Here is a 26,007-nt window from a genome sequence, read left to right as displayed (position 1 = left end):
GGGTCACTTAGAAACGGCCCTGGTTTTGAAAGGAACATTTGTATATTAAAATAGCACGAAATGGGTCAGAAATACAGCTCAGGCGTTGTAAATGTTCCAGGTGCTTTATAACTCCCATCACTCCTGTGTTCCAGTGGTATGTTATAGTTGCTAACAAGTTTAAAAGGCGAATTGAGTATTAAATAAAACTTTTGCAATGAAGTGGTCCCACACTTTTGAACGGTAGTGTACAACAGGCCCCACCTAATAACGACGACTGTGTCTTGCATATGTTACCATTTTCTCTATAGTAAGAGACCATATAGAATTTGTGCATTTTAAACTGTGATGTTTTATTAAAAAACAATAAAAAAAATACAATAATATAAAATGGCTTATAAGATACATATATTTACACATATGTACAAACAGTTACACTTTTGCGTTCCCACATGTCACATATTAAATGTTCGTCACATGCCGAGTACTATAAGAATCTGGCATTGTTGCTGCATATGATTGGCTGTCGGCTGCGGCAGTGCAGTAGGTTGGAGGATGCTTCTGCAATGTCCGAGAGAGACTGGTGGTAGTATAGGGAGAGGGGTCTGCAACCCAACTGGGGACACGATAGACGTTTTACAGCTTCTTGTTCCGGACGGCCTCGTGCCCTGGACATATTGCCCAAGCGCCTTTTAACGTTACCAGACAGGTTGAGTAAAAATCCATGAGGCTTGTGCAGCCAGTTGCCAACCTCTCTTGCTCTCCGCTTCTCATCCTCGCCATTCTCTGGCAGGTCCATCCATTGCTTTACCAAGTCAGCAAAACTGTTGTCCCCCAGAACTAAAGGTTGGCGGCTACGGCACTGAGAGAGAAGACACCCAGTCCAATCTTGGGAACCAACCCCCATTCCAATTCCTCCCCACTGTTCCAAGCAAACATCTGATGTGGATTTAGGCCTAATCCTTCCTTGGCGCGTCCGGAGAAGCCCCCCAGAAGAAAGGCGCTGACATGAAGGAAGGGGATTCCGACGCAGCACTGGAGGAGCATCCCTCCTCTCTTCTTCTTCCTCTTCATCTTCTTCCTCTCCCCGTAGAGAGCCTCCTGACACCTCAGAATAACCAGAGTCCCATTCCAGCCCGCGCTGTCCACAACTCACAGGGGACACCTCGCTCGGGAGATCCACGCAGCAGGCAGAGTCAGCTTCTGACAGATCCGACGTGCGGTGAGGACGCTGGTCCCGCCGGGGAGCTCTGCGGGGAAGGGCCACAGGTGCCTCTTCTGTACTCGCAGGGGAAGGAGGAGAGGAACGCTTTAGATCCTGCAGAACTCGTAACATGCACTCCATTTGTGCAGAGAGAGAGGTGCTGGACTCCTTCATACACTGCTGGAATAAGAAAAAGAAAAGGAATCCATGAGACTAATGTACATAAAGCATCCATCACACAGTTCGGTATATTACAGATTTCATAGAAAAAAAAAAAACAAACGCATTCAGGGAAACAATGATTTTAGTGCATCGCTACAATACAGATTTTTCAATACGCATTTCAACTCTTATTACCTAAAATATTAATGATAATAATAATAATAATACTGCCCCCCGCCCCCAACAATCCACAGCTCATAAGCCATAAGTGTTACATGTTATGTCTGTGTTCCTCCCTTTCAGGTTGGCTATATCCTTTCCCCCCCATAAAATTTTTACTGGCCTGCTAATGTGTTCTTACTTTTAACCCCGATGATAATGCACTATTGTTATCTTCATCCAAGACGCTCTACTACGCTTTAGCCTGAAGAACTGGTTTAGACGTGACTTGCCGCGGCAGGTTTGGAAGTGGGCGAGTGGGCTCACAGCGCCATGCCTTAATCCTCTGGCACACGCCCGAAAGAATAAGGGGGTAGGTAAAAGCCCAAGGAATACATATCCTCAGGCAGTTCTACCCCCCCTCACCCACATGTAAAGGAGATGAGGCTTTTAAATGCATATTCTAAAAACCATCCCCCTTCGCTGCAGGCAGCAAGCAGAGACACGAGCCAACACAATAAGCATAGAACATTTAGCCCCGGGGCAGCCTCGAGGCCCGCACACCGGTTAACCCCGCCATTGCCAGAACAAACGGTTCAGCATCTTCCGTGATCCCTCTGTCTCTCTGTCCTATTTGTCCATCCTCACTTTCAATCCACACTCTCCCCGCTCCTGTTTGCTTTGGCTCTCGCTCTCTAGTATTCCCGACATCCGTCTGCTCAACATCTGTCTCTAAAATGCTCTAATGTAAAAAGACTCTCGGACAGGGCACAGGGTTGAATTATGACAGACTAGCTGCTAGTTAGGACAATGCAGATAAAATGATCACAGATTATCCGGTACGGTGGGTTCCGGTAGAGTTTACGTTAAATTATATGCAATGTATATAATAATGCTATATGGTAATTTGTAATGTATGCGCTATGTATTCCCCTCATTAAGAATTGCTGGGCTACCTCCTTCCCCTGGAACATCGTTAATTGTGCATTTATTAACCCTGCCTGACATCCACCAACCATATGGGCACCAGCTGAGCGACTGGATGCTGCGGACTACTGCTTGGCTAAAACCACATATTATCATTAACGGCCATCGCTAAATGCCGCGTTTACTATAGAGAAAGAGCCCAAGTAAATTAATTAAAATCAAAAGTTAATTTATCAAGCAATGCTTTTGTTTAGAACGTGGTGACCATCTCGCTAATCACTAGAGGTGCCTGAAGAATATACACCGCGGCGGCTCTAAAGTCGCTGTCCCCGGTAGAACCGTAAAGTAGATCTGTCCCATCTATATAGCCCCCAGTTCTCTGCATATCTACCTGGATAATACCAGAAAGAAAAGATCTAAACTTTTCTGCCTTATCTTTCTTTTTAACCTTCACTCCTTCCCTGGAGGCCTTTCCTGCCCTTTGTTGCTCACGGCCCTGTCATCCCTGCACCCACTGACACATCCGGCCCCCGCGCAGGGCACATCCCCGGCCACGGGGGCCAGGGAGACTTCTGAATAGTATGACGGGGAAGTGAGCTGCTCGCTATGATTAAGTTATTTTGCATTTCTAGACCCGGTGCCAGCTCTTCACATGCCGGGGCACGCTAGTTAATCAGACCGTGCCCACAGATAAAGAAAATCTAGCAAAACAATAACCTGATTTATTGATACATCTGGTGTATCGGACGGGGGGGCTGCACACAAAACCGGGGTTCTTCGGGGGAGATCAGAAAACGTATACAGATTTGCACAAAGCAACTGGAGATGGGGAAGCGTTCTTGGCTCTCCTTGCGTAAACCATGAATTTGATTTAAAAAACACACTATTCCCGTTTATCCTAAACAGACGGCAACGCTCATGCAGGTCGTGTGTTTGCAATCTAGTGTCCGCGATTACTTATTTGTGAGCGTTGTCTGCTCCAAATTAAACATGGAATTCTTGCCCCCAAAATAGAACACCCAGACAGAAACAGACAGCATGTAATTTATTAGCCCTGCAGCTCCTAAAGAAAAGCCTGAAGTGTTTACACAGCACACAATACCTTTACACACTGCCCCGAGGACATATAAAACGAGATCCGCGCAGGGCTAGCATCTTATCATGGCACCAGCAAGCTGTTTAAGCCAACAAAATGTGATCAAAGCATTGGGGGCACACTACAACCCCCCCCCCCCAGTAGCAATACCAATACACAAGGGACCAGGGTATGGTAGAGAAGGTGATGTCGGGTCCAATCGCTGCTACATATTTTGAAAATCTGGCTCTAATTTCCGACCCGCAAACGCATTCACCCATTAGAAGTCCACTGGTAACCAATACATTGCTTGCTCCTCTAATACTTTGAGCCAATGGCGCATACCCACCCGCACATGGGCATATAACACTATGGCACAAAGATGCCGTCCCATCAATTTATAAACCTGGGCGGATGTATATAATGCAGGTATGTGCATGCGCAAGCATATACTTTAATCCCTCTAACGTGGCTCAGCGATGTGCATTTCCATAGCATAAGGCAGTATTTAGCCCTATTGCGGGTACCATGTGATATTAACTTGGGCATCTATTCGCACGGTGTACCTGCTTAACAGATTCACGCTCGCACATCTACTGAGCCGAACGTGCACGCTCGTACACACCTGCACACGTGGAAATCTTCACACACGTTTTCAATGCAGATCTTAGAGAATAGGAAGCAAACAGGACAAAAAGGAGGGAGGTCAAAGACGCAGAACTGCCCCCCCCACACCATGCCCCTTCCAGAACGGGCAGAAGTGCGAGGATTTTGAAGTGATCTTTTATATCTATCTCTGACACCAGATCTGAGATTCCTTCGGCTTGTACCGAGACTCCTGCCTGTTCCAACACGCACCCAAGCAGCTCAAGCCTCTTTCACTATCCCAACTGGGGTTTAACCCATTCATCGCTCATCCACCAGCAAGTAGCATTTGCAAGTTTATGGACAATTTAAAATTCTGGGCCAAATACAGGCATGCCGTTACAAAAGGAGCGGCTTCAAGGAATAGCATAGCCTTTGACGTAAGCATAAATACATTAATTTCGGAGGAATGGGTCGTGTGTGTGTGTATAATTATATATATATATATAAAATCTTAATTATGGGTACAAATTAATGAATTTCCAGCCAATAGCCATTACCAAAAAAGTTAAATCAGAAAAAAATCCTCTACTAATTGACCGGATAGAGGGATCAGCCAAGCAAGGTTTCTAATTTCCTTGAAGCCCGGTGTTTTGCAGTCAAGAGGAAAGCGGCGGATTAATGGAGGGGTCTCCTTTATGCCAAAAACCACTTAATCGTACGATTCCACGTCCATTGTCCTGCATATCTCGGCTCTCCCTTCCCTGTATTATTTTTAGCCCCGTATCCCCTCTCCCACCCATCTACAGTTTGTTCTACAGGGAAAATCCGCCTGATTGTTTGGAGATGTGGAAACGGCCATGGGCATGCGTGTGCTCGCTCTTCACGTGTATCGCTTGCCAAACTGCTTGCGTTGCTTACAGTGAGGGTGTGAGGTATCTGCCTGGCTGAGCATGATGAAAGCACCAGTCAAACAGCACTTGGATGATGGGTATCCCCTTAGTGTACGGAGAACCCCAACGGAAGAGGGGGGATACTGCAAAGTGTATCCAAAACTATCACAAGACTTAGATGCCCCCTTCATAACGTATATCCCAAGACATGGATCCTACCTTCATAAAGACGTAATGCCCCTCAATGTATTACACGGCATAGATCCCCATTTATAATGTATCTATCGCAAGACTTAGATCCCCTGTAATAATGTATCTATTATAAGACACAGAGAACTCACTGCAAATACTAGGAGATAACCCATGAGGGTCACAATTTACCTATAAAAAGTACAATTATATACACTAATCAGATATAGTTATATATACATTTATATACACATCCTTTATAAGTACCACTGTGTATAACCATCACTCCTTTCTATACGTTACTTCTCCCCAAACCCAGATTTCTTACCAGCTCAGATCGCAGCTGGAAGGCGATGGGGTCCAGTTGGGTTCTCTGCATACCCTACAGATCCGGAGGCTGGAAGCGGAGTGAGAAGCGCCGGTACCCTTTAGATCCGGAGCGTGAGAAGCGCTGGTCTCCGGTAAAGTCCTCTGTGCGGGACGCGGCTCGCCTGCTGCCTCCGGACACGAACTTCTCACGTCTTTATCATCCTCATTTTGCTTAAGGCTGCCGAGTAGCTCCTCCCACCAGCCCTCCTGTGTTACGAGACAGCCAATGAGCGCTTCCCATTCACGCCCATAGGCTTTGGGGTTATTAAAGAGAGGGATATATAGAAATCTGATCTGGGTTGTATGAGAGAGAAGAGGGTGTGGGGGGGGAAAGTAAGAATTAAATTATTTCACAAGGAAAATAGAGGGGGCTTTTGGGGGAAATGTCTGGAAACAAAAAAAAACGAAAGGTGTTAACTGTTTGTGGACTGAGAGGAACAGCCATAGGGTTTGAAAAGAGGAAAAAGATTGGAAAAGGTATGCTGTAATATTTTTGTTAAAAAAAAGCTTTTTTTCCACCTAAAAAATAAATTAAAAACAATTAACTATAACTATCACACCAGATGTGCAGCTAAACGAAATAATATAATTTGGAAAATGATATAATGTTGAAGATCAAATCTGAAGCTGAAGAGGCAAGGGGGGTAAGAAGTGGCACACAAGGAGTTAATGAATATCTATCCATTAAAGGTTAAAGAGATGGGGGATACAGTGGCAATAACAGGGGAGGGGGGGTCATGACTGCGGGGGGGGCCGTGTAACTGATTGTTAATTAAAGCTCAGTAGGTGCATTGATTGGCTTAAAAGGATTATCTAATTAATAATGACATGCATTATCAGCTCTAAATTGTAGGATTAACTATTTGAGTGCCAGTGTTGGTCATTGTCCGCAAGACCAGCGTTGGATGAAAGTGGGAGGAGCTAAAACGAGATGAATTAGCATAGGTGCAAAAAAAGTGATGTATGGAGCAATAGGAGATCATGATGGGCAGAGAGGAGAGGGACATGGTTTATACAGAGTATGGGGTTAGAAAGGGACAGTGGAGCATGGTTGGTGAGCTGTAGAGCAATGCTCTATGGTGATGTTTACATGATGCTATCAGGAGTTTGCGTTGTTGTTGCATGGAGGTCATTTAAATAGCCCTGTATATAATGTACTGTCTGCTGGAAGTCACGTCCCTTCCTTTTCCGTAAGTAGACACTCAGACCCAAGGGACCCAAGGACATGTCCGCGTTGTATGTGCCGGGATCACCATGTATGTAACTTCTGTAACTTCTTCATCGTGTGCGTTTCGGCGTTGTTCATTTAATTCTGTATTTCGTACACATTTTCCATGATTACAAGCCTTGGAGCTATAAATAATATCTGCCTTTTTATTAGTTACTCGTTTTATGTTAAAAATGTATTCTATGGTGACCACACGTATTTAAAGGAGTGGCACCATGGAGAAAATATTTTTCTAATTGCGCATAAAATCCAGTGCTGTGTAGAGTAATGTAGGTCGGTGTTGACAAAAACCTGGTTTTACCTCCTTTTGGTTCCTATAAATTTCCTTTATCTGCAGACATGGAGGCGGCCGTTGTTGTCAGTTGTGATATTTTGGGTGAATTTCCTGCTCAGTCACCACACTGAGCTGATTCTTTGTGGCAATGCTAATAAAGTCTGTTCCTCCATAGACATTCATTAATCAGAATGTCTGCCTGGGTGATGGACTGAGGCATTCTATTGTTTCCCACTAGTATTGTGAGTCGAGAAGTTTGCCTAGGAAATTAACAGATACAAATGGCTAATATGCAGCTGCCTGAAAACATATTATGCAAAACTAGGTTTCAGAAACCTATTTAAAAAAAAAAATGTAATCTGATAAAAATAATTGATGGGATTTACCTTTATATATTCTGAAGGACTCAGCTATAAATTTGCCATAGATTGTGGGCTTTTGGACAATAATCCTTTGCCCTTGAGTCTCTCAGCTTGTTGTCGGTTTACTCTGATAAATACGGTTAACGTCTACTGCCGTTGGTGCGAACATCTGTAGGCCAGATGTGTAGGGCTAACAATCCGGCCTCTATTGACACATTTTCCATGAGAGGCATTCCCGCTGTACTCCCTAAAACATTCTCCGCGCGGCCTCTGAACGCCTGGGAAGCAGTTCTCAAAAAATGTATATAAATGCATATAAATAAAAAAACTAAAAGAATTCTGGCTGTTGGTACTGCAGCTTCAAACCAGACAAGTTAATCAGGCCTGAGCTCTGTCCCTTTGGCTAATACCTTTTGTTTAAAATAAGCCCGCATCCTCGCCTGTTGAGGCTTGTACAACCGCCTTAAAATAAAACCCCATCAACCGACCACATAAAAGTCCGGACGTTCTTGTAGCGGCATGAAGCGGTTTGATTGAAGACGGATCAGATTGCACGAACAGCGAGCGACTCTGCCTATTCCTCTAGGGGAGAGTGACCCCTGGTGGAGAGAAGTGGATATGGCACATATGAAATCTCCGCGGTTAATCCCGATACCTGTGACAGCTGTAGGCTGATCATCTATGGAAATAACAGTGTTGCCTTTCTTCTTATATATATATAATATATATATATATTTATGTAAAGAAGAAAGGCAACACTGCCTTCAGGTACACATGGGCGGCTTGATAGCAGTCTGTGTGTGTGTGTATATTATCTATCTATAGATAGATAGATAGATAGATAGATAGATAGATAGATAGATAGATGATAGATAGATAGATAGATAGATAGATAGATAATATACACACAGACTGCTATCAAGCCGCCCATGTGTACCTGAAGGCAGTGTTGCCTTTCTTCTTTACATAAATATATATATATATTATATATATATAAGAAGAAAGGCAACACTGTTATTTCCATAGATGATCAGCCTACAGCTGTCACAGGTATCGGGATTAACCGCGGAGATTTCATATGTGCCATATCCACTTCTCTCCACCAGGGGTCACTCTCCCCTAGAGAGTTTTACAGCAATTTGAGCTACAGTAGCTCGTCTATAGATTTGACCACACTGGCAGTTTCGCCCCCTTGTGCATGAATGAGCATTTTTCTGCCCATGACCCTGTTGCCTGTTTTATGTAGTTGTAGTTTATGTAGAAGATATATAATGGCTTCCACTCTTCTGAGAAGGCTTTCCATAATGTTTTGTGTTTCTGTGGGAATTTTTGCCCATTCATCCAGTAGAGCATTAGTGAGGTAGGGCACTGATGTTGGACGGGAAGGTCCGGCTCACAATCTCCATTCTAGTTCATCCCAAAGGTGTTCAATGGGGTTGAGGTCAGGGCTTTGTGCGGCCGGCCAAGTTCTTCCACACCAAACCCATCCCACCATGTCTTTATGGAGTTTGCTTTGTGCGCTGGGCACAGACATGCTGGAATAGAAAAGGGTCTTCCCTAAACTATTCCCACAGTTGGAAGCGTAGCATTGTCCAAAATGTATTGGTATGCTGAAGCATTAAGATTTTCCTTCACTGGGAGTAAGGGGCCCAAACACTGTTGGCACAATGCAGGCAGGTAATGTTCTCCTGGCATATGCCAAACCCGGACTCGCCCATCAGACTGCCAGAGAAGCGTGATCTGTCACCCACGGAACACGTTTCCACTGCTCCAGAGTCCGGTGGCGGTGTGCTTTACACCACTCGATCCAATGCTTGGCATTGTACTTGGTGATGTGAGGCTCGCATGCAGCTGCTCGGCCACGGAAACTCATTCCATGAAGCTCCTGCAGCACGGTTTTTGTGCTGATATTAAAGCTCCACGCGCTTCGTGGCTGAATTGCGCTGCACCTAAACTCTTCCATTAATACCGCTTATAGTTTACTGTGGAATATTGGCCAGGATGAAATTTCACAAACTGACATCCTATCCCGGCACCACGCTGGAATTCACTGAGCTCCTTAGGCCGACCCAATTTCTTCACAAATGTTTGTAAATGCAGACTGCAGGGCTAGGTGGTTGATTTTATACACTTGTGGCAATGGGTCTGATTATTCAATCTGAATAATAATAATGTGTGTCCCAATACTTTTGTCCATATAGTGCATGCTGTAAATGTGTGTATATGTGGGATGTATATCATTTGTATATATTTGCATCTGTATACATCTGTATATTTATAAATCAGTTTTAAAAAGGTCCTCCCCAGCTGCTTCTACTGAAAGCAGATAGAATACCACAATGTGCTTTTGGCGCATGCTTCGCAGAGCTCCTGTTTTAATCATTAGGAGTAGCAGTGGCCAATCATGCACACAAAGCTTAAATAATTAATGCTTTCTGGGCTCAGGGGAGGAAGAACAGGAAAGAACTCAAAAAACTAAAGAACCCCTTTGTATATAGGAAAATGCATTGGGGTCCAGATTACTGCTCTGGATCAGGTCATCATCACTCCCATCACAAAACCAACGGCAGCCTCTCTGGCCTGGTCACGCTGTTGAATGGCACCAAACAAGGCTGCCCCCTCTCCCCCATACTCTTTATCCTATCCTTAGAACCCTTAGCCAATCCCATTCGGCAGAACAGCGAGATCTGCGACCTGGAAAGCGTTTTTAAGCTGACTGCTTACACAAATGAACTGATGTTCACAGTCACCCGAAGCGATCCCTACCCCAGATAGTTACAGAATTTGAGGCCTTTAGAGACTTTAAAATTAACACTTGCAATGTCTAAATGTCAGCTTGCCACGGTGGGTAGAACGTCATCTTCTCTCGGAGGCTGGATACTTTAAAATATCTGGGAATACACAGGTTTATCACTGAATTCATTTGGGATCACGACACCCAGACTGCCGTATGCTCACCGAGCCAAAAAGAAAAAGGGTGGATGGAGTTTTGGGCTTCCAGATATTGAAAAATATTAAAGGGCTACATCGTGGTTTATGCTAGAAAGCCCAGTGCTCTACCAGCACCCTACTGTCTCCTCGGCATTGTCAGCTTATGAAACCTCACTCCACAAGAGGCTGGGGCGTATTTACAACGGCAAGTAATTCTTGAAGTTACAGGAACTCTCGCCTCCACGGTTTCTCTAGCAGCAGCTGAAACATTACATAAGGTCCCTCACAACCATAGATACAAGGTCTCAGGTACTCGCACCGCTTACACAACCCCCGACCACACTTACTTTCCCGTATCCAGAGCGCACTCACAGTCTTCCACACCTTATTTTTTTGGCTGTGGGAAAGAGCTGCAGAACGCTAAATGGCTAAAGATTTTCGTCGTCACACAAGTGACTTTATACAAGCTTTTTACAGGGTGGTTTAGGACTCCAGCGGACCTCCACAGCTTCCACCTATCTGTCTCTGACCGGTGTTGGAGGTGCCAGGTTTGAGGTGGTGACTTACTGCATGTGTGAGGAACTTGCCCTTTGATCACAGTTCTGGGAGAAGGTCTTAAATAATTTGCAGTGTGGTTGACTTATGTGGGAGATTCTACACCCGTTATCCTTAACACCGCCAGAGGCCATGAAATGCAGCATAAAATGAAATGGAACCGCAGGTCCGCTTTCATGAAGTCAAATGATATGATCTGGTTGTAACAGTCCTCAGCTTTTAGATGGGGTCCCACATGCTGTCTTTGGAATATGGTGGTACCCTGCTACTGGAAAGCACGATATCGAGGCATTTCAGCAACACAAATCAAGCTTTCCAGCAGCAGCAGCAGCAGCAGCAGCAGCAGCAGCACACCGCCACGTTTGAAAGACATCATCTTTGAATAGGGTGAATATTTTTTTGATATAGCAGAATGTCTCGATATAGAAGGCATTGCACTATCACCGTCTGAGCGGAGAAATAGATCGTTCTAAGCTTATTTCCCCCCCAGACGCGTTGGTCATTCACCGTGTTTTTCTGGTACATGCGAGGCGTTTAAGACTAAAGGAAAAACCACCACAAGTGGACAGTCTTAGAGGTGCAAAGGTTTAAAAGTAATATCAGGAAATATTACTTCACACAGAGGGTGGTGGATGCATGGAACAGCCTCCAGTATAAGTGGTAGCTGTTAATACAGTGAAGATGTTTAAGCATGCATGGGATAGGCATAAGACTATCCTAGATATAAGATAAGGCCACAGAGTAAGAAAAGTATGTATCAGATGGGTCGAATGATTCTGCTGACACAATCTGTTACTATGTAACCCAGCGGAACCCGGCGTGCAGCGTATGGGATGTTGCAGGACTCAGAGCAGCCTAGTTGAAAAAGCTAAGAGAAAAGGTAAGACTTGAGGATACAGTTTCATTTAACGTAACAATAAAAGACGAAGGAGTTCAGAATGAAGAGCGTATAACCGTAAGCTTGCGAGCAGGGCTCTCTTAGTCTGTCAATTCTCGTCTTGTCAGACGCCTTGAATATATGTATTGTATTAAGCGCTACGCAAATTGTTGGCGCTATATAAATAAAAAAATAACGTTTTTCCTCAGTCTGATAAGGACAGATTCCCAGTAAGGCAGGCAAATCAGCCGTGGATGCAGGGCATATAAAAAGGCCTGAGAGTAAAGGCGTGCATTTAACACGCTGCGTTGGCACACCGTGTGTTGATTTAGTAAAGAATACAAGTTAAAGTCCCTGCACAACCCCCCCCCCCAAAAAAAACCACATGCAAAGCACTCAACATGTAAGCCTTTGTGCAGAACGCAGCATTTAGAAATGTGAGGCGATGATCTGCAGCCATACCAGCCCTTCAGCAAGAAAAAAAACTCATCGGTTCATCCAAAGAACAGGAGAGATCACAACCACCTCTTCCCAAACGGGAAATGGTCCAACAGCAACCGTTACATCCCACAGACTGGTTCCAGTTAATGGGGTCCCACGGAATGTTTTAGTCCCCACTTTGAACATTAAACAGAATTGCATACTGTAATATAATTCAGTGTTTTTGTCATATTGTTCCTTGCAGCCCTGTGCACCAGATATTTATTAGAATACTTGTGTGATTGATTGAGCCCAGAAGGTAGCGTAAGGACTTTGTGCTACGATAAAAAAAAAACGGCTAATAAGGAGCAAAATTATAAACAGAGCAACTGGTGATAACATCCCCCTGGCTGCTCCAGCGACAGCAGAGGTGTGAGAAAACAGTAATGAGCCCGTTGGATTTTGCTTTGAAATTTATTTCTTTGGAAAGACAAGAGACAAAATAAACTATATACAGTGTTTCCTGCAAATAAACAGTGACTGATCAACCACTTGAAGAGTTCCAAAAATAAGGTCCAATCAAACTAAAACGCCGGCAACCACCCTGCACACGTTCGGAAGCAGCTGGTGCTCTCCCACATTGTACATCAGGACACCCGTCCACCTGACAGTTAAAGGAATAAGGTACCGACCGGTCGCTGGGAGAGAGGGGCTTTCACAGCACTTCTTTCTTTGAAACACCGTCTAACAGTATTTAAAGTTTGTTCACAAAACAAAAACATATTTACACTGTACACAATAATACATATATACAGGCGAGGGTGCCGCTTTCTCACAGAGGTCTGCAGTCACCTTCTGGAATTGTTCTCTGCTGGGCTACAGGGACAGCTCTGCCACACCAGTGCTTCCCATCCATGGTAATTAACAGCACATCCACTGCTGCTCCGTCTCATTCCATTTCCGTAAAGCGTGCAAACATCGCTTTCCTCACGGCGTCCTTGTATGTGTTCGCTGTGTCTACTCCATATGAGCTGCCTTTTACTCCAAGACCGGCCCCCCTCATCCTAACCTGAGCCTGTATGAGAGAAGCAGAGAAATGTATATGTAGTGAGTGGAACTATCCCCACACAGTTAGATTTGAAGTCAAGCTCTTACAGCCCTTGTTTTCACATAGAAATAGTACAAATGTCCCTATTCAGTTAACCAGGCCCTACTATATATCTTTACTGACATGCAATTTGTATGATCTGCACTTAGTTATCTATTAACAAGTACAGAGCCCAAAACACTAAATGAAATTAAGACTGTAAGCTACTTTAGTTTAACTACCAGAAACCATACTGAATATCCAGAGAGCGATAACCAGAGGCTGCGTTCATACCTGAATGGGAGCCGTGATACCCTGACTCTTGCGACCGAGGCCTGAACCCTCCTTCCAGCCCATGGCTTGCAGCATCTTGTTGCCTATGTTGCTGTTGTCAATTCCATCTTTAGTGGGTTGTTCATAATTTCTGCAGAATAAAGTGAGGTCAGATCGCTGTATCTCTAGAACGCAAATCTTCAGAATTATCCCGCCAGTTACAGGGACAGTAGAGACACTAAAGAGACCGACTTACACTACTGCGGAATCATACATCTTCTTGCGCTTTGGCTCTGGAGGTTCTGGAATGCCATATTTTTCTCTCCTCTCTGCAGCCCGATCTCTATATTTTGCCTGCAAGCAAACAGAAATAGTTATAAGCAACTGTTATACATCTCAAAGAGGTTTGCTAATAAAATGCAAAATCCGGTCTGCACTGACCTCCCTCTCTCTCTGCTCTAGCGCCTCAAGCTCCTGTTCAGACATCTTTGACCTCCGGTACACATCCAAGTTTTGCTACAATGTATAAAACATTGTTTAATAAATATTGATGAAAGCAGTTACATAGGAATTAAGTAGAACTGTTCAAATGACCTACTTTATGCAAGTCAGACAGTTGCTGATGTCTGTTGAGGGCATCCTTGTTGGGGAATTGCCTGCGGCACAGCAGACAGGCCATCTTTTTCCAGTCAGTCAATTTGTCCTCATCTATAATCCCCAGAAGTCTGTCGGGTTCTTCTTCATTATCGCTGTCACCACTATAGGCAGCAACCAATGCGCGCTGCAGAAACAAATGTCACAAGATCGTTAGTGGCTGCGGGTAATCCTTCACATCAGCACTAAACTTCAGGCATTCTGTGTTTACTATTAATCCTTCAGTCTTTCAAGGAAACGTACAGATCCCACACACAGCTCATTGATAATCCATATCCCTTCCCACTAAACAGTCTTGGAATATGCACACGCCGGCCAATAGACAAAAACTGTTTGGAATCCTACTGGTAGAAAAACACGACATGAGGTTTATCAAGTATATGAGCTCACCTTGGGAGGCTTTTCTTCCTCTGTGGTAATCATCATCATCATATCGGGCATCATCTGCCTTTCCAACAATGCACCCTGCTGTGAAGATAACCAGAGTTTTAGATCACAAGCTGCCTGGATTTCAGAGGCCCGACATACTGTATACAGGTCACTAAAACTTTACAAATTTGTGTATATAATTATATATATCTATCTATGTGTGTGTACTCAACTAACCTTTTTCTCGAACAAAGCAAATCCAGCATCTGCTGCGGCTGACTCTTTCCTTTCCTCATCTCGAGAACTCAGAGGCTGAAAGCTGTTCTTAAAATTCTCCTTCTGTTTGTTCAAACTCTTAGCCCAGCGCTCCATATCTTTTGCAATCTAAGAATGAGACATGTTAAATGAATAGGTTTCTCAAAGATTCCTACAAGATAGATCACTGGCTGATATTTATAAACCATCAACTCAGAAAGATGGGGGACAAACAGGCCACTGAATCAAACCATCACGGAAACATTCTAACACAAATCTCAGTAAGGAAAAAACAATTCCCGTTACACACTGGGGTGGGGGATACAACCGACTTGTCCTTAACTAGGGCTATGACGACAGTATCTTTACGAACATTTTAAATAATTTAAAGCAGTAACAGTAAAAATGAAAGGGACGCAACAAAAATAGATCATCCAAATTCCCAAACAATCTGAAGGTACGGATCTCAAGCCCTTCCCTACATCAATCACTGTTACCATACAGTACATGGAAATGTAGATGGTAACGTTTACTATTCTTACAGGACCCATAAAACACCAGTGTTTCTAACTAGCAAATCTTACCTGCTGAGCAGTTTTGCTTTTGGGCTTCTCCTTTTTTTCCTTGCCCTCCTTGTTACCATTAGCTGTGGCGGTTTGGCCGTTGGCCTGCGCAGCGTTTTGTGCCGAGCCGTCTGCTGCTGGAAGGTAAGTCTGCTTTTCTCCATCCCAGTACAGGTACTGCTGGGTCAGCGAGTTGTAGTAATACTGTTTACAGGAATACATTATTACTCACAGAAAACAGATACAAGATTCTACTCTTTAGATACTGAAACTGTTAACTACGGTGCCCCATAACATTTGCCATTATAATCTATGAGAACCCTATAGAGACATTTTTATTCTTAAATGATGCTTTATGGAACTATATTATTCTGTTTGTACTTCTGTTGTAGCCAAGTTTCTCCTAATGTACCTGGGAATTTGGGTCATAGTACAGTCCGGTCTGAGGATCATAGTAATAGCCAGAGGATTCATCATATTGGTATGTAGAAGTATCTGGAACAGCTGCAAAAACAAGATATGATAATTACGAAATTGCGGATTTAATGACAGAAAACCCTACGTACCCTATTTTCAACACCAGTCCTAATGTAGAGCTCTTAATTCAGGATATTCATGGGCATGTTCAAACTCCCTGGATAAATGAACCTTCACAACGGTGACTAAAAATTTGTTATAACCGCCATGGTGTGTTACAATATACCCCGAGCAGCTACAAAATAAACACTCGCTGGGTTCCTGAAGTCAATGCCCATTGCAGGTAATGGAGCAATTAAGTCGGTTTTAAAGGGAAAAATGACTTACAATATTTGACGCCAGGAATTATAGCATTCGGAGGAGCGGCTTCTTCTGTGCTAGAAGTCGTGCTCGGCGCTGCCGTGGTGGTAGGGGTAGCGGTGGTGCTAGCGGCGGCACTGGTGCTGGCCTGAGTCTGAAAAGCAGAAATAGCAAAATAATGGCATCTATGGTTTTCTGCTTGACATTTAATTAATTCTAAACAAAAGAGGGAAGGGAAATATATTTACCGGGGAACCAGGTTGCTGGTACAGCTGAGGACTCTGACAAACGACTGCAGCACTTGTGGTGGGAGCAGGAGCTGAAGTGCCCTCTGCAGAATAAGGATTCACATTTTAGGCACACATTAACATTACAGCCTCCCAGGGCACACAGACTTTACTCCGCATCAATCACGGACTCACACGACTCTCTCCTTACCTGCGGTTGCTGCTGTTCCCGTCTCTGCTGCTCCTGGCTGCTGATAGTATTGCTGGTAATCCTGGGAGTACTGAAAGGAAGATTTTGCTCAAATTACAGCTCTGTTAAAAAACACCAGATAACCCAACCTTGCCTAAGGACTTGTGAGCACAAATTACCTGCCCATAAGCACCATATCCTTCTTGCCCTGGCTGCATGTATCCATAATCAGCACCATCCCCACTCTGTTGGGGCTGTTACAAAAGAAATAGAAATGAGCATTAAAGAATCCAGTATCTGAACACGCGCAATATGCTTGAAGACAAATAAGGCACAATAAATACACACAAGATATTAAGGCTATACGTTCGTCTCCTAATTAAATTGGACTCTAAGCCCGACGTAATGCGTCAACGTTTTGAAACTTTTCAGGACATTTAAACACGAAAGAGGCTAACCTGTGTTGAAGACCACTGTGCCGCCGCAATAGCAGTGCTTGCCACAGAGAAAGCGCTGACCCTGTGCCCATCTTGCAACACAAGATCCCTGTGGACAAAGAGACTTAATGAAATACTGCCGAGCCAAGTATCGGTTTTCTACCTGTAGCGATGGGAGTATGGATACATAATCATATCATAAGCGCACTGCGATACATGTACGATAAATGTACAATGAGACGCTTTCCAATGTAAAGATACTAGTGATTTAGGTATTGCTGCATACGGTAAATGCATCTCCACATGAATGGCTTTTTCTTGCACCTGGGGTTTAGAGGCATGGGCCACACCAGCGTTCTTTTATGATGATGATGATTAGGGACTCATACTCACATTTAATATCTGTCCTTGTACACGACATTTAGTCTTACGCTTATAGTGTAGCTACAAGCATTAGAGGGAAAAAATGCTTAGAATCATACTTACTTTCTAGCACTTTTGGCAAAATCTACACCAATAGTTTTCCCATCAATTTTAAGGGGTGGATGGAGAGTCTGCAGGATCTGCAAAAGCTGCGACGCCTCCTGGAAGGGGTGAAGAGGAACGGGTCAGCCATGTTTGCACAAACCCACTGACAAACCCGATGGGATATTAATAAGATTCTTACCAGTGCAGAAGGCAGTTGTACAAATGCAAAACCTCTGTTCTGCTGGGTTTGCTTGTCTTTTATAAGCCTGATGTTGCTGACCACAAGTGAGACGTACGGAGCGAGGGCAGACAGAATGGAATCCACCATGGTGTGAGGCCCGATGTTTCGGAGGATTATGGCTGAGGATACATAGCCACCTAATAAGGTTACACCCAACTGAGTGAAAAGGGTCAACACCATGGCACACAAATATACATAACCCCCCATCTATAGCCCAAAAGTTTAATAAAACCAGCAGCAACAGGCTGCAATATAATAAGCCAACCATTATAAACTTTAAGTGTATTTTATGCCATAGCAGTGAAGCCAGGGACATGACACTGATTGCTATGACAAGACAGTTAAAATTGCTTATGCATACATTAAATATAAAGCAGCTGCCCAAAACCCATTATCCTATCAAGCTTAATAATTCTCTCCCACACCAGCTGGGCCTGCAGGCAGGCCTTTTACCTCCCAAGAGACAAACCATTCTCTGCCCAACCAAGCAATCCCTTCAGAACCTTAGAAACACTTACTGTCATTGTAGTAATCCGCTGACTGCGAAGCTTCAGAGCTTCCAGAAGGAGCTTCCACGTCAGAATCTACAAAGAAGGCAGCAACAGGACTCTGAATACACACATCTATGGCAGAAGCAAACCCACGGCCAAAAGGATCCCCCATTTACATCTACTGAAAGATAACTATACTTACTATAAGTTACATTTCATGGCCAACACTGTGAGGCAACGATACCAAAACTAGTTGCTATTCTAAATAGTCTGTTTGAAATGAATGTACACAGCAATGGCCCAAAGGGCTTTGCTTCATTAGCTCCAGGTAATGGAAGGCGAGGCATTAAATGCACCCATATTTTATTCTCGTGCGCTGAACACAGAAGCGCAGGGTAGACGTTTTCTGCGCCGACACCGGTTCATGCTCAAAGTTCGACTTGCATTATTCAATCACTCACCAGCCTTGGCTGCCCCACAGCGGAAACATTTTAGTCTTCGTCGAAAGTTGTAGAGACCGCACTATAAAACCAGAGAGCTTTGCACTTAATATTAACCACTCACATATTCCCCCACAGCACTTGTCTACTTATATTATTAAACTATGGAATTTATGTATGAAAAGCTTTAGTTTCCATTAAAAACAAAACTTAAAAATCTGATGCACTAAGAAAAATAACATTCTATCTATATCAATTCACCCCATCAGGTTTCCAGAATTAAATTATTTTAAGCATTACGACTGCATCATCTTTTTTAGTTAAGCTTTGTGTAATCAGCAGCCAGGAGCGGAAAGCCCTAATGAAGGTAACCACCACCAATAAAGAAAGACGTTATACAGGGTTATTCAACTTAATTTAAACGTAGCCCCAACCAGCCAGCGTACATTTTAAGTGGCTGGAATTCTACCCCTTACGTGACAAGTGATTTGAGCAAACGCTCACCTTGCTACAAAGCCAGTCCTCAAATTTAGGTCGTGGGTTGCTGTAATGCATGGCGATAGTCTTCCCCTGGATCACAAGCTTCTTCTGCAAGAACACAAAACATACAGAGTTATTTCCACTTCCCGAGGAGCGGACATCTATCCCCCGCTGCAGGGGAGGGAGCTCCCGACTTTTAAACGGACAGCAACGTGGGGAAGGACCACCCACTGCCAGCTAATGAATTGCCCGACCAATCCCTCCACAGGGGGGTGGAGAGAGGAACAAGATGAAGAGGGAGAGGTAGAGAGAGGCGCAAAGAGCAGCCGTGGAGGAAACAGAGTGTGGTATGGGAGAATAATCAAGGGCAGGGAATCTCCAGAGAGAGAGAGACGATATCTCAATACTGCACGCAGTATTTCCAAGGTCTGTAAATCTCTGCAGTTACAAGTGTCTTCTGATTAAGAGAGGTAGTCCTCCCGTCGCGTGATCGCTTCAAAGCCCTGGGGACAGAACTAAATGCCACCCAAACAGGCTGGAGAAGGATCAAGCTGGGATGACTACAAAACAGCTTCAAGTGCACATTTGTCAAGCCTAAATAAACATTTTTAAGAAATAACACCCCTCTAAGACCTCCAAGTTATGGGTCCTACAACATTCTGTCCAAACAGAGCCCATTTTGCTGCTATCACTGACCCCACATCTTTCACACCGCATAATGAACTCAGACAGTATCTTAAAACACAAGGCTACCATTTCAGGGGTATACAGCTGGACTGTAGTCCACTACTTGGCAACTCTTATAAAAAAAAATCCCCAATTTAAAAGGGGTGGCAAATAAGTGGAACAGCTTCCCAGCAGAAGTGGCAGATGGTAATATATGAGGGAATTTCTACATACAAGGAACAGGCAAATAGCTGTCCTTAATTTAACATAAGACCAAAGACTGATTAAGGTCCGAGTCTTTATGGACTTAACTATTTGACCCTTATAGTCTGGTCAATTTTAATTTGCCTTCAGATTACATGCATCCATCGTGTTAAACAGCATGTAAGGCAAGGGACTACTTTAGGTTGCCATAAGATCTGGTTTTAATAGTAGGCAGACACTTCAGCTAATATTAACATAACCCCCAATGAACTGCCTTTATGCAGAAAGCTGACGGATCAGGGGCATTAGGCCCCCATTCCAAGAAAAGCTCTACTGCCCCCGTGGAGTTATACGGAACATGTGTCTGTCAGATGTACTCAGCAGCAAACCCAGGGAGAGGGAGGGGACCCGACCTGCACTTCATTCAAACCACACACCTGAGCTCTGCATACATTAAAGTACATGTTTGTATACTAAATAGTATTCCCATGGGACAAAAAAACCACGGGTGCGATTATCTCCTCTTAGAACACCAGTCCCTCCCTTATTAAAAAAGGGAATGGAAGCCCTAGCGTCTGTTACAGGTAGGGCGCACCAACAGGTTATTAGATTCAGAAAGATTTGCTCAGCACAGGTTACCTGTCAGTTTTGAAGGTACTTTAACAGCCTACAATTTACACATTTATGCTACAATTCAAGATTAAAATTAAAAGGTTTGGCCACTTTCTGAGTAGAGAAAGTCATGCAGGCTGACCTTCAATGTACGCAGAGCACCTCTCACTCTCCCCTACCCTGACAGCATTAGCCTTGTTTCTTCACCCCCTCCCTCCCCCCCATTCTCGTTCTGCTTTTCGATCTCTGTTACAGACATATGTAATGTGCCATTTCTCAGGAATATTCTAGACTTGGCGAGTGAAGCAACCTGATTGGCTTCCATCCAGCTGGTAGCATCTTGCAAGTGATAAAACTCCACGAAGGCGAAACCGCGGCTTAAACCTAGAGACAGCATTCAGATATAGACGGGATACTAGTGTTAGTCAGTTCCTTTTACAGAAAACACAGCTGCATCTCTCCAACTGACAAAGCCCATGGACCTAGCAGTGCTTTATGGCATGGCTTCCATGGGTGCAGTCCTGTTGTCTGTCTTGAGGGAGGGGATTGCCATGAAAAGGAACCCCCAGACTAAGTAACCCCCACACACCACCCATTCCACCTGAAGAAGGGGTTACCATGAACTGGCACCCGCGCATGCTGTACACTCACAGGGGACGCATAAGGCTACAGGTACAGGCTGTGATTTGTGATATTCAGGAGGGAAAGGGGGTGGTGAAGCAAACCATGCAGCAGACATTAAATCCCTACATTCTACTTACCTACGATTCAAAATTAAGAAAAGGCAACAAAAAGAATGTAAAAGCTCAGACTACAAAGGGGTTCCTTAGTCATGGCAAGTCCACTTAGCACCTGATGGTGATGGGGATGGAGAGGGGAGAGCAATTTGAGGGAATGGGTTCTCAAACGAGTGGCAGCGCACCACACGCCGGATAGATCCTCACCTGTCTTTCTCTTCATCAGTCGCACGTCCGCAGGCTGTGGACCCTCAAAAGATTCAACCAGTTCTCGAATCTTAAAAATAAAGAACACTATTAGCCAAATGGTAAAATACATACGCACACACATATATATTATATACATGCAGCACGTGCTGGGGGACAATTCGGATCCGAATATATGCAATAAACGGTGTCTTAAATTATAACTTACATCATTCTCTGTGATGTTTATAGGGAGTCCCCTCAACATTATTGTTTTGCTCTCCTTTTCATCCATGTAATAGTCGTTGCGATAGTCATGATCCATGTAATCGCCATCAGAATGGTAACCATCCTCAGAGCGGTCACTGTTACGTCTCTCCCGATCTCTTTCTCTGTCACGCTGCAGATCGACAAATATCTGATAAGTCAAAAGTGGCTTCATTTTTAAATAAACAGGAACCAAACTGCTGAAGGCGTTGCTTACATCTGGGCTGTCATAGTCCCTATAGTCATCATATCGATCATCACGATATCTCTTGTAATCTGAAGATTCTCGGCGGCGAGGTCTAGAGTCGCGATCATCCCGATCATCTCTATCAAAAGCGGAGCCGTACCTCCCGCTACGTTCACTGCGGCTTACACTGAAAGACAATTATGGTTATGTTTACACCGCATGCAGGGGGGCACGGTAGCATACCGGGGGTATAAAGCATATAGGGTGCATAAGGCATATATGGGGGTGGGCAGAGTGGCATATAACAGGGTATAAGGCCTATCTGGGGGGGCAGGCTAGCAAATAAGGAACATTTTTCTCAATCTTGGTTTTTATTAAATGTAAAAAATAGTTTACATGTGAATATTTACTAGTAAAAATCTTTTTAGGTTTTAAAACCTAGTTAGAGAAATATTGTGTTTGGGTTCTTGTAGCTTTTATTATGTCAGTAAAATAAGAAGGTGATTAGAGAAATGTCATTGTGATAGAGATAAACGTGTTGTGTGCACAGAGTACAATGACATGTTAGCGTACATTTTAATATTCTGCTTGTTTTTAATACCCAGTTTGTCCATTAAATCATTGTAAACAAAATTTGCATATTTTTTATCCGATTAATTGGATGCCCTAGAAGCAAAATGATCAGACTTACCGTTTATCGGAGCCCATGTTTGGGGGTCCCCAGACAGCAGGTTTAGCCGTGTTTGCACTGGAATTCGAATACGTGGTTGATTTGGATGTGCAGCCTAAACAAGAGAACAGAGTATTAACAAAAAACATCCCGAAACAGTAATGTATTTAGGAAAGTGCTTTGGGAGGAAGTGTTCCCTGTGTACAGCGCTGGCATATGCTGCTCTATCATTTAGAAGAATCACTATGTTGATGCGCACAATTGTGTGAAGAGAGACTTCTGTACCTCTCGTGCCATGGAAAGCATGTAAGACTTGTACAATGTTGTTGGTCCCTGGCTTATGACGTGACATGCCGGCCAGTGGCATCGTTGATGGCACACACACTTCCATCTTACTTATATTACTTATATCAAGCAGGTCCCAGAAGACTTGTAGCGCTTTCATATTATGTCAATGCTTCATGAAGCAGTCACCACAAACGCTTATGTTCCAAATGTGAATACTTAATGTGGATCCATACGCAGGACGTCACACCATTTGAAGCGGCCACGTTGTAACCCTACTTGCCTATGGCAGGGATGCAATTCACTTTATAATTGTGTCAACTAAAAGCACAAGATAATCTAACGCATTCATTTAATTGTATTAAGAACTATGAAGATGTAAGCCATCAGAACACTAATTAATAGGGAGTTTCCTATTATTTTGACCATATTATATGGATTTGGAGAAGTATTCCAGGTGAAGATGTTAATGGAACGTGCAGCGGTGGACCCGGCAGGGCCGCATGGAACGATACAGCAGCAAAGCTGCACACAATACCCAACAACCAAGCAGGGGCACCAATGTTACACACAAAAAGATTAGTAGATGACGAGCAAGATAAAATAGAGCCTTAATCTGCGTCAATTACGTTATTCTACATAAAGCATCCTCTCCCATCATTATCTGGGAGGTCGGTGCCGAGTGAGGCCATGTGACCCCCCCCTTCCTAAGAGCATACACGAATGGAGAGGGGATACTGAAATCTGCGAACGAGGAGCATCTAATCCATTAAAATACAAACATTAATCTGAGCAATTCTCCAAGCAGTAAACGGATCACAGGTCTGTGTGTTAGTGATCTGTGTATCCGTTGGTCTGAAAGCACGTGTGAGGCCGCTATAATCGAGAGGTCAGTGTATAGAGAACAGCAAATGCATTAGTCCGGCTGAGTGCATTCATCGGCGGGTTATGCGGTAAGCGTGTTAGTTGTGAGGAGTCAATGTGTTTACATATTAGTCTGGCTATGAGCCACTGGGACAATCACATGAAACACTCCCTTTGGGAAAAAAAAAATCCCATCTTTAAAGGAAACAATCCCCAGTAAATGACATTGAGCTTAGGCCAAAATGAGAACAATTCTGGTCTGGATGACCTCAACTATTAATACCGTCACCAACGTCTCTTACCAGGACAACCGAGGCAAAGCAATGCGTGGAATGTATGTAATCACGCGCCACAAAGCCCAAATGAAACCGGGAAAGAACCGAGGAAGAGACCCAGGAATGGCACAAAAAGGACGACACTAAGCAGTAAGATATTAGCAGCCACGGCTATAAGGTTTGTGTGTAATATGTAGGCGCCGGCGCATTACTCGGTGGTAGCAGGCGCTGCATCTCTGCACAGCGGCTCCCTGCGTTTTAACGATGTCACATAATTACGCAGGCATTAAACAGTCCGTGCCCCTCATTAAAGGATCTGTCTCAAAAAGGACTGCAGTAAACTCACTTCAAAGCCCATCCGCCAAGCAACAGTTAACCGAGAAACGCTACGGTTACTAACAGATGCCAGTTTACGGAGGGCGGGGCGGCTGCCGGGCAGGAAAGCAATATTACATTGTATTAAAAAAGCAAGCAATGAAAAATGACACAGCCGTTCCTTTGACACAATAAGGTAAATGTAGCACACACTTATACAATTACATGTGTGCTGTGATGCCAAGTTAACCCAAATTAAATTTGCCCGCTTATTACTGGATCATTCACACCGTGATCTATTCGGTACCGCAGAGAAAAAGAGCTCAACCAGATAGATGATCTCTAGATGGTGTTGCGGAAACCTGTTCCAACGGCTGCCATTTCTTCACAAATACAATCCGGCTGCTAAATGAATACCTGATACTGACCTACAGACAGGCAGGGAATGCCCAGCAAGGCAGGGCTGAGACCCCCACACATCGTTTATAGAGAGGATCCAGAGATCGCTTCATTCACAGACTTCTGCACAAAATACCACAGAGGCCAGTGAATCGCCCGAGACTCCGCGCCCCTTCATTTCGCAGGACTAACTAACGAACTGCAGACGCTTCGGGATTTACATTTGAAGGAAAACAAGGTTTTGCACAGATGGCTGGCGGTAACGTCAGCCTTTTCAACCGATTTTTACTTTCGAGACTAACAGCTTGTACCGGATGCTGCCCGTGGAGAAGCACGAGGGGTTTCTATTATTTTAATACAAAGTGACCTACTTATTACATAAAATAACGGGGGGGGGGGCTGCCAGATGATAGCGACACACAGGGGGCTCTAAATAAACCCCGTCGTAGTAATAGCGTGAAACATTCTTACAATATAAATCTGTATGTGAAATAAATACACTTACGGTAATATATTATGTTATCGGTCCTCTGTGGGTGTACACTGTATGTATGTTAAATGTGATATAGCATACCCTGGAACGTTAACATTCACCTCTACCCAACACACGGAATAATTATAACACTAGGCAACTGTTTTTCTATTAATAAGGGAAAGGCTTCTTCAGGGAGCGCTAAAAGGCAACATGGACCCCGCACAATACTTACCGTAAGGCCGTACCCCAGACACACTGGCTTCTTGTAACACAGTCAGCACGAAATGGCGCTGGTTCCACCCGTCTCCTACCCACAATGCCTCGCGATGTCCAAGCGCCTGGAAGCTTCCACGCAAGCTACTGCACATGCGTTAACCGGGGCACTGTGCGTTTCACGCCTCGTTCGGGCTAGTGGAGGGCGGGTATAGAGGTGAGGCCAGGCAAGGAGTGCGCTAGGATTTGTGGGAGTCACAAACAGATATAACGCTCGTTCATCTGTAAATGATGCCGTATTTTACTGCAGTAGTTATTACCGTATTAGCTCTTATATACTGTAATAGTTATATTAAAACGTTGCTAATGTGGTAGTAGCGTTATATATGACGAGGCCTTGGACGCTACATTATGGTAATTAAAAGGCGGGGGTCGTGCAGAGCTGAGGTAGCTCCACTTGCTTGCAAAAAGCTAGTAGGCAATATGTGGTTTCCCCTCAATTTCCTCCTAA

At 44.1% G+C, this 26,007-nt stretch overlaps 2 protein-coding genes across 4 annotated transcripts; both read right to left on the bottom strand.

The window, feature by feature from the left end:
* Positions 1 to 339: 339 nt before the first annotated feature.
* On the bottom strand, positions 340 to 5,686 carry INKA1 (inka box actin regulator 1). Of its 2 annotated transcripts, none has more exons than XM_053469286.1 (2): positions 5,502 to 5,686; positions 340 to 1,363 (listed from the first exon to the last, which is right to left on the bottom strand). In XM_053469286.1, exons 1-2 carry the CDS (start codon positions 5,550 to 5,552, stop codon positions 467 to 469), a joined length of 948 nt encoding a protein of 315 aa, XP_053325261.1. In that variant the 5' UTR covers positions 5,553 to 5,686; the 3' UTR covers positions 340 to 466. The 2 variants fall into 2 exon arrangements, with proteins under 2 accessions (XP_053325261.1, XP_053325262.1); XM_053469287.1 differs by having other exon boundaries at positions 340 to 1,360.
* Positions 5,687 to 12,644: 6,958 nt separating this feature from the next.
* Positions 12,645 to 25,627, bottom strand: RBM5 (RNA binding motif protein 5). Of its 2 annotated transcripts, none has more exons than XM_053470376.1 (25): positions 25,516 to 25,627; positions 22,692 to 22,785; positions 22,031 to 22,187; positions 21,776 to 21,946; positions 21,568 to 21,637; positions 20,934 to 21,007; positions 19,166 to 19,249; positions 18,683 to 18,743; positions 18,249 to 18,314; positions 17,689 to 17,867; positions 17,508 to 17,605; positions 17,043 to 17,130; positions 16,764 to 16,838; positions 16,606 to 16,675; positions 16,416 to 16,498; positions 16,195 to 16,321; positions 15,803 to 15,894; positions 15,412 to 15,594; positions 14,810 to 14,956; positions 14,594 to 14,671; positions 14,148 to 14,330; positions 13,991 to 14,065; positions 13,806 to 13,903; positions 13,571 to 13,700; positions 12,645 to 13,264 (listed from the first exon to the last, which is right to left on the bottom strand). In XM_053470376.1, the coding sequence occupies exons 2-25, from the start codon at positions 22,706 to 22,708 to the stop codon at positions 13,139 to 13,141; spliced, it is 2,532 nt and encodes an 843-aa protein (XP_053326351.1). In that variant the 5' UTR covers positions 22,709 to 22,785; positions 25,516 to 25,627; the 3' UTR covers positions 12,645 to 13,138. The 2 variants fall into 2 exon arrangements, with proteins under 2 accessions (XP_053326351.1, XP_053326352.1); XM_053470377.1 differs by having other exon boundaries at positions 17,689 to 17,849; positions 25,516 to 25,604.
* Between the last annotated feature and the right edge of the window lie 380 nt (positions 25,628 to 26,007).

The sequence above is a fragment of the Spea bombifrons genome, chromosome 6 (assembly GCF_027358695.1).
Source record: "Spea bombifrons isolate aSpeBom1 chromosome 6, aSpeBom1.2.pri, whole genome shotgun sequence".
NCBI classification, from domain to species: domain Eukaryota; kingdom Metazoa; phylum Chordata; class Amphibia; order Anura; family Pelobatidae; genus Spea; species Spea bombifrons.
This window is presented reverse-complemented; position numbering and strand designations above follow the sequence as displayed.

Bases quoted from the DNA above. Each gene is read 5' to 3' on its own strand.
- RBM5 (XM_053470376.1), bottom strand. The intron at 18,744-19,165 runs GTGAGCGTTTGC...CTGGTTTTATAG, and splicing joins AGGACTGGCTTTGTAGCAAG to TGCGGTCTCTACAACTTTCG. The intron at 14,066-14,147 runs GTAGGTCATTTG...TATACATTGTAG, and splicing joins AACTGTCTGACTTGCATAAA to CAAAACTTGGATGTGTACCG.
- INKA1 (XM_053469286.1), bottom strand. From the start codon at position 5,552: ATGCAGAGAACCCAACTGGACCCCATCGCCTTCCAGCTGCGATCTGAG. The intron at 1,364-5,501 runs GTAAGAAATCTG...TTCTTATTCCAG, and splicing joins TCCAGCTGCGATCTGAGCTG to CAGTGTATGAAGGAGTCCAG.